Genomic DNA, 8,414 nt, shown 5'->3' with positions numbered 1-8,414 from the left:
GCACAAGTAACCGTCAATGTGTGCTTAGGCAAATACATTGTCCAATACTCATTACTGACATCAAATAAAGAAGTAAACTTGGAGCCTGCATGTACGGGGCCCAAGTTTTTACTGAAGACACTTGTTTAGGTAAAACTCCATCGATTGCGTAGCTTCTTATCAGTTGGAGTCTGCATGAACGGGGCCCAACTTTTACAGGAAATTTCTCGATTAAATCAAAGGATGTTGAGATGCTACGCCAAGACAAACTCAAATATTGATCACTAAGCCCATGCAAGGTTTAAAACTGGTTAATATCTCTTAGAGTCTGCATGAACGGGGTCTAAGATGATGTTGATCTGTTTAGCATGCTTTTTTTATTTTATTGTTTTTATTAATTTGCAACTCCTCTGGTCAGTGTTTCAGTAGAGAGTTAAGTTTTCAGCACCTGGTCAGTGTTTATATTAATAGTTTTTGAAAATATGTTTCCCTGTTGAGGTAGAGTTCACAACATATTCAGAAAGCACAAAAAAATTATAAATAATAAAAAAGTACAAAAACATAATTTTCTGTTCTTCTCAGGTAAGTTTCCTGAACCTGGTGAGTATTTATGTTCATGTAGTTTCTAAAAGTGTGTTCCACAGATAAGATATAGTTCACAAAAACATTTAAAAGCACAAAAAAAGTCAACATAATGAAATGTACACAAATGTATTTTAACTGATACTCTTCTGATAAGTATGAAAAACCCATTTATTTTGCATGTTTGTTTAATTTGATTTTGTGATATGTACTGTGAGTGGTATAAGCTCCATCAGTACATTTATTTTGAATACTAGGTTATGTTACAGGTAATCAGAATTTACAAAGAAAGTTCTTGAATTTGACCTTTTTAGTGCCCGAGCACCGACACAGTGACGGCGAGGCCCTATTGAAACCTTAAGGATTATTTTGATTAATTTTTGAGGTGAGTACTTTTAAATAAGCCTTATAAAAATGTTTCTGTTACCTCATTGTTGAAAGTGTTTGTAGTAATAGTTCTTAAAGTTAAAAGGTGTGGTTTTTAAAAGAAGTGAGTTGTTTATTGGTGACTGACCCTTCTGCTGTGTTTCCTCAGTCTACCAGTTTTTTCTGTAAGTTTGTTGTTCTACACAAGTTTACTCATGTTGTCCTATTATTGCTTGTTTTCTCTTTATGTCTTGTCTGTGTGCATTTTAGTTTCATGTATGTTTGTCCTGTGCTATATGTTCCCACTCCTGGCCTGCACCTTGTCGTGGTGAGTGGGCTTCAAACTAAGACAGGCCCAAGTCATTTTTTGTAACAGTTTATCTAACCTCTCATCTTCTCTCCTCTCATGTAGGAGACATTAAAACACCCTGGCAAATATGAAAAGGATAAAGACATCACCTTTTCCTAAAGATATTTCTAGTTTGCCAAATGATGCCAGTTTTCTGTATCCTTACTTCATTAAGTAATAACTTCATAACATAGTTACATGTATTATAAGTAAACTTTGAAGTACACTTCTTATTCTTTTGTCTTCTTTAAAATGTGTAATCAATTAGTATTGGTATTTCATTTATGCTAGTTAAAATAATCATACTTTTCCATGATACTGGTGGTGAACGTTTATTAATGAGTTAAGTAATGGTGAATGCATGATTTATTTTCAGAGTCCATACAGAGTGTTAGCTCAAGATAAATAGCCTTAATGAATTACTGAAATTCTCTTGTGGTATTCAGAAATATGTTTATACTGAAGACTTGTGCAACCACCTTATAACACCTAATAATAACCTTTGGAGCCATTTGTTATGCATTTTTTTAACCACTAGATGGTGGTGTTTTACCTGACAGTGATACATTTTTGAATGTCTGCTGATGGTGAACAGGTGTATAAATTAGGGCAGGTAGCCTAGTCTTTTGTTGGAAGGTGAAAGGAGCATACGGTTCTTACCATACATGCATGCAAGCTGAATGAACAAACTGGACAATGTCATTCTTTTTCACTGCAATAAATGGGAACATCACCCAAAGGAAATTCTGGTTTTGAACTTCAATTTAATTACTCTGTTTTCATAACATCATAACATTTAATTTAAAGACAGCAGAAATCAACATACATATATACATACATACATACACACACCATAGACTATAGCTCCCGCTTTTGCTGTATAGCTCCCGCTTTTGCCCGCCATGGGCACAGAGCGCTGCAGAGTCGGGGAAGCAGCCTTGGGAAAAAGGTACCCGGACATGAAAACAATTCTGGAAAGATAGAAAAGTCAAGAGAACAATGTCATGGCTACAGATGCTTTTGGAACATTAACAATAACATTAACAATAATAATATAATAATAATAATGATTATCATTATTATTATTATATTATTATTATTATTTAAATATAAATCTCAACATTTGGCATGACCGTCATGGACTACTTTTTTTTTTGCAAATTAAAGAAGTCCTAAAGGCCAATTCCAAAGGCGGAGTCATTTAGACTCTGAACTGAAAGCAGTTCATTGCGTTTGGAGGTGGTCTTTAAGACTTTTTGCTATATCAGTTAAAAAAATTTAATTTCCCCTAGGTGTGAAATGAACTCCATCCCTCAAAAATAACCCAGGACTGTCATGTTTAATGTGAGGGTGCTCAACCAGAGCACCATCTAAGGTCCTCAGAAATGTAGCCATGACACTGTTAATACATTTTCTAGACTTCTCTATCTTTGCTGGAATGCTTACAGCTTTCCACCGGCACCGCTGAGTGATGCCAGACAAAATTATTTTCATGTGCGGGTGCTGGACACGGAGATGCTGGAGGTCTTCTTTCATTACATTTAAAAGTTTTACACCGCTGACCTCCCCCACATCATTGCCCCCACAGTGGACCAGGAGGACGTCCGGCGCTGTCCGTCCTCTCAGACTGTGGGCAAAGAAGGGGAGGAGGCCCCTCCACCGCAGTCCACCCCAGCCGAACCAGCAGATCCGTGTCCCCTGGATCCCGAGGTTGCTTCCCATCGTCTCTGCAGCTCTCTGGGCACCACGACGGACGTAGCTGTCCCCCATTATCCAGATGTTGTCTATGAAAGAGATAGGAAAAGGTGCAATTAATGCCTTAGGTATTTTTATAATCTATATATAACTAACTTATATAAGACAGCTCAGTTTTTCAATTCTTAGAATGCTAGTAATATCTGCAAGGATGATATGGAACAAGAAAGCAGCAAGTCAGTGGATGTAGATGTAGTCTTAATATTTTTTCCTGTGAAGTTTGTCAGACTGATACTTACAGTCTTTTCCATTTTTCCCTGCAGGGCCGGTTTTGTTGAGGGCAGCCATGCATTCATCAGTCCTATAAGGAGTCAATAGAAGATAGAATTAATATCTTGAAAGAGCTTTTTTCAACTGTCATGTTTTTTTTTCAACATATCTAATTTAATATCTTACTTTTTGTTGTTAAGGTAAGTACCACAATTTTGACACAGCCCCCTACGGACATCCTTGTTAGGTCAAAACTGCACCAACTTAAATGCATTATAATATGAGGTGCGTCCTAATCAGGTACTAATTTATTATCAGAAGTTTTATCATATTCCTTGTTTGTAATGATTCCCCATTTAACTTAAAAAAGAACAAGAGCAGCACTAGCACAGCATAATCACAAATATCACTCTAAAAATTCTTAATCCTAAACTTAGTAATTATTACGTGACAGGTGACACCCTAATAAAACACTCATACCAAAGTGTGACTGTTTGAATATTAGAATTTGATTAAACTTGTCCGTTTCATATATATTGATATGTTTAAAAAATGCTAATGTTATATTTCTGTAAGTCACGACCATCGGTCAGGACAAAATCTTGTTAATGTTGGTAATTACAAATATGTTTTACTAGAACTGTGCATTCAAAAATAACTTAATGGTTTCAAGATTTAAATTGTACTTTTAGATGATAAAATCCATGGGATAACTTACTTCAAGGAGTGTGCAGAATAGTGCGGGAGTGATGCAGCCATGTTGCAGACACTGTGCATAGTGTTAGCCCCGTTGGTTCCAAAAAGCTTAACCTAGCTTCGCTTAGCTTAGCTTAGCTTAGCTTATCTTAGCCATAGCTTCCCTGTTAGCCTTGAGCTAAAAGAGCGCGGATTCATTGTCCAATAATCGTTCGATCCGCCTTAACCACGCCTCTCCACCGGAGTCTAGCTCACCCGGAAGCTGGCCGGAAGACAGCATTACCAATATGGCTGCAGCCGTCGATTTGCTTCAAAGCAGCTCTCAGGAACAGATGGGTGACGTCACGGATACTACGTCCATATTTTATACAGTCTATGGTCACGACTTGAGTCCAAGGATGGTTGTGGGACTAAAGATGAAATGAATGAAAACACTAAAGGTTTCAGAGAAACAATAAGGAAACACAATGTAGTAGTGTCAGGAAGAATAACAGTGACAATTCAAGAAGAGGTGAAGGTCCTGAATAAACAGTGATTAGTTCACTTTCTCCCTGAACTGATCCTAAAGAGCTCTGAACCATCCAGTGAACATCACATACGCAATAAAATAACCCTTCAATGTCAATTATTAACACAGAAGTAAAGAGTAATAATGAATACAGAGTAGTGAATAAGCATTGCCTCATGACTTTATCATGACCGGAGCATTACCCTTGCGTTGTACATCTTTCTGTGTGGATATGCAGCATCTGTATTGTTCTAATTTTAACCTTTTAATACTTTGTTAAAGGTAAATGACTCCGGTAGTTTCAGTTTTCACTTTATGATTTGAGCTTTGAAGATGTTAAATTCAATATGATCAGTAAATGCATGAGCTTCCTATTCTATGGACACACACACATTTCACCCGTGCTTAAACATAGACTGAGAACTAAAGGATTTTTCTTTCACTCTGAAATAAAATCTGCCTTTCAGTAGTTAAAGTTAAACATTGATCCTTGTCACTGTCCCCTTCTTGATTTCCAGTTCTTTGCATTCCTGACCACACTGTGCTACGCAGGCAGCACTTACCTGAGCTACCGTTCCTGGAAAGCCACAGAGGTGGGACAATAATCTCATCACTTTGTGTCCGTCGGACTCCTCCTGGAGGACATTTCTGATGGAGATCTATCCCTTCAGACCAGGATGAGACTGAAGTTAAACTAAAAACTAATACAAAGAAGAAGAAACTATAATATGTCTATGATGGAATACCTTTTTGTTTGCATGTTTTTTTTTATTTTTCTAGGCAGAAATATAAGAAGAGGAAGACAGATTTTGTGCTCACCTTAACTTACCAGCAAAGTTAAGAAAGTACATTAAAAACACAATTAGTTAACAACAGCTTAATATTTATTTGATGTGAGGTTGATGTTCTTCTAATCAGAGCAACTCTACACACAGTCACTTTTAAGTTCACACAGTGAGACACAGGACAGCGCTAAGACACCAAATTCAGAATAACTCAGCACCTCAACATAAACAAGGTCAAGTAGAAACAAAGACAAATCAACAAAGACAAAAATAATTTGCTCTGTAATGATTTTTATTGCTAACACTCAATTTTGGATTGCACAGCAGCATGATCATATGATTATGTGTATCATTCAATCTGTGAACCACATCTCTCAATGAATTTGTTTTATATTCCAAACCTAGCAGTCACCAGAGGAAACCTAATACCCGTGTCGTCTCACCTTTCATAACTTGGCAAGAGGCCGGCTCAGGAGGAGTTCCATGTGCTCATAGCTGATAATTATATAATTCATGCAGTTGATGTTAAACTAATAGCTCAATTAATTTCTCTTTCTTTATGTGATTAAAAATAATTCTATAATAAGTGTCCCTTTGTTTAATGTCATTTTGTAATCATTGGTTTGTGTATTGTAATGAGTTACAGTGATAGACCATGTTCTTCTCATTTATATTTGTGTTTACTTTATTCTTACTGTATACAGGAGCTACATTCATTTAGCCTACTGTGAACAATACAGATGACTCCTTAGTTTAGAGTCAGTGAACAGTTCATTATCAAAAGCATCAGTAGCAGTAGGTTCAATCAGAAAGGAGCAGGAAACAGCCACATGCTCATCTAGGCATATGCTAATTTTCTAGCTGTTAGCCCGCCCTGCCACACTAGGATTCACCTGCCGTGAATCCACAGTGAGTCTTTCTCCCTCAATTATGTATCTTTGATGTAGTGGATTGTTGACAATGTATCAGGATGCGTATTGTATCGGCCTCAAACCAGAGATGTCCAGCCCTGTTCTTCAGACATGAGGGTCTGCTTCACACCAACTCTAGGATCTGGTCTTCTGTGGACTGTACCAGCCCGAGGAATCTTCAACATTTCATTGGTGAGTTTAATGTGTGTTTATTTTGCAAAGGAGGAGTCAGTCAAGGGTTTGTTACATGTGGATTCTGGGGGCGGCCATTTTGTTTGTATTCAGTGAACATGTAATGCCTCCAATGCTTCTATTAGGTCACAATAGGATTTCAAGAATGGTAGGTGTCATAACAGTCACAAAGCCTTTTAGAATGTAGAGTCTGAGTTTTTAAACATATACAGGACCAAGCTGACAGACCACACACACACTTCACAGATTTAATCTGGAGAACACAGTCAGAGTCAGAGAGACAGCAACAATCCTCAAACCAAAGAGAGAAATGGAAAACTCAGAATCAACCAGCTGGTACCAACCGATGGACATAGATGAGTCAAATGAGACTCTGGAGGAGATCATCAGAAGGTATTGTCGCTGGCCAAGCCAAGACAAACCTCATCCTCAATACCATCAGAGGCGCCCACCCCAACGGCAGGAGAGGTATCCCGCTGCCGACAGCCAGGTCCAGGAGCTGCAGGAGAGGCTGGAGGAGGAGCATAAACAGAGACTCCAGTGTGAGGAGGAGAACAGGTGTTTAAAAGAACAACTGAAACGCCTGAAGCACTCCTTTCAGCCTCAGAACCTCACCCACTATGTGCAGCACACCACAGGGAAGTTCACTGGTATAATCAAAGACCTAAACCAGCAGCTCACAGCCAAGGAGGAGGCCAATAAGACCCTCAAGAAGGAGGTGGAGGACCTGAAGCAATGGCTGGCAGAAGCCAAGACCAGCCAGACTGAGCTGTCCTCCAAATTAACATCCCAGAATGAGGACATGGACAGACTCAAGAAGGAGGTGGACAATCTCACCAATGAAAATGAAAACCAGACCTTTTGGGGTGACCTCGTTCTGAAAGAGCTGGCCGAGGTCAGGGAGCAGCTTTCGGCGCTGGAGGCCTTAGACCTCAAGGAGCAGGTGGACAAGCTCACCAAGGACAAGGCAAACCTAACCTGGTGGAGTGACCGCCTCATGAATGAGCTGGACGAGGTCAGGGACCAGCTTTGGACACTGTGGGCTTCAGACACCAAGGAGGAGGTGGAGGACCTGAAGAAAAGGCTGGCAGAAGCCACGACCAGTCACACTGAGCTGTCCTCCAAATTAAAATCCCAGAAGGAGGACAGTGACAGACTCAAGGAGAAGGTGGACCAGCTCACCAAGGAGAACAAAAACAAAACCTTGTGGAGTGACTTTCTAATGAAAGAGCTGGAAAAGGTCCGTGAGCAGCTTTTGGTGATGGAGCCCCCCAACCATCTGGCTCTCAAGGAGGAGACTGATCTTGCAACACTAATGAAGAACCTGTCCCTCCAAGACAACACAGGGCCCTCCCTTCCCAGGGCTGAGACTTGGACTAAAGAACTGATCAAGATCTCTCCCTGGAGAACACCCCCCTAAACAGCTGCTGCCCCCCCTCCGTGGGTTTTTCTCCGGGTCACTCCGGTTTCATCCCACACAAAAAATTAGAATAAATTGGTGAAAAATATATGTTCTTTCCTTTGTTTGTATTTCTGTATTTGTCACACTGTTGTCTGTATAGAGAGTCTGATGTGTAATAGAATCAAATGTGTTTGCAGAGTGTGTTTGAACAGGTCTAATAGATCCAGGGTCTCTGAGCCTCAACATCTCTCTCTGAGGTTTTTCTTATTAACTGACCTAAATGCATGAAACCTTATCATGAGTCTGCAAGCTATTCATTTTATGGTATCATTTTTTAAAATTCACATTTAACCTCATACACATGACACCAAAACAAATAAACAATTAAACAAAGGGGACAATGAAACTAACAGTAACACAAAACAACAAACAAACAAAAACAAGATCCACAAACAGAACAGAAAAAACAACTCCTCACACCGACAAGCTCCATTTCTATCATTTCAGGATTTGTTTCTTCTTTAAATAAATGTTAGCTGTTTAAAAATAGATTCAAATAACAGAAAATCTTTGATCACAAATCAAATTTTCAGTACTCTCACTAAAACTTATGAACTAAGTGCGTGTAATACTTTAACACATATGTTTTCAAAATGAAATATTTGGTTCTTTTCAAGGG

At 39.0% G+C, this 8,414-nt stretch overlaps 1 protein-coding gene and 2 long non-coding RNA genes across 3 annotated transcripts; all 3 read left to right on the top strand.

Moving 5' to 3' along the window:
* The first annotated feature begins 789 nt into the window (after positions 1 to 789).
* Positions 790 to 1,552, top strand: LOC117828785. Its single transcript, XR_004634494.1, has 3 exons — positions 790 to 946; positions 1,198 to 1,255; positions 1,340 to 1,552. It is a non-coding gene; the product is annotated as an uncharacterized LOC117828785 (long non-coding RNA).
* Positions 1,553 to 4,611: 3,059 nt separating this feature from the next.
* LOC117828781 lies at positions 4,612 to 5,819 on the top strand. Its single transcript, XR_004634490.1, has 2 exons — positions 4,612 to 4,727; positions 4,964 to 5,819. It is a non-coding gene; the product is annotated as an uncharacterized LOC117828781 (long non-coding RNA).
* Positions 5,820 to 6,103: 284 nt separating this feature from the next.
* On the top strand, positions 6,104 to 7,841 carry LOC117828779 (protein Hook homolog 1-like). Its single transcript, XM_034706095.1, has 2 exons — positions 6,104 to 6,333; positions 6,580 to 7,841. The coding sequence occupies exon 2, from the start codon at positions 6,644 to 6,646 to the stop codon at positions 7,751 to 7,753; it is 1,110 nt and encodes a 369-aa protein (XP_034561986.1). The 5' UTR covers positions 6,104 to 6,333; positions 6,580 to 6,643; the 3' UTR covers positions 7,754 to 7,841.
* Positions 7,842 to 8,414: the final 573 nt, after the last annotated feature.

Source organism: Notolabrus celidotus, chromosome 17 (genome assembly GCF_009762535.1).
Source record: "Notolabrus celidotus isolate fNotCel1 chromosome 17, fNotCel1.pri, whole genome shotgun sequence".
Lineage (NCBI taxonomy): Eukaryota > Metazoa > Chordata > Actinopteri > Labriformes > Labridae > Notolabrus > Notolabrus celidotus.
Note: the sequence above shows the minus strand (reverse complement) of the source record. Positions and strands in the feature narration are given on the sequence as shown.

Excerpts from the sequence above, each read along its gene's own strand:
- LOC117828779 (XM_034706095.1), top strand. The coding sequence starts at position 6,644 with ATGGAAAACTCAGAATCAACCAGCTGGTACCAACCGATGGACATAGAT.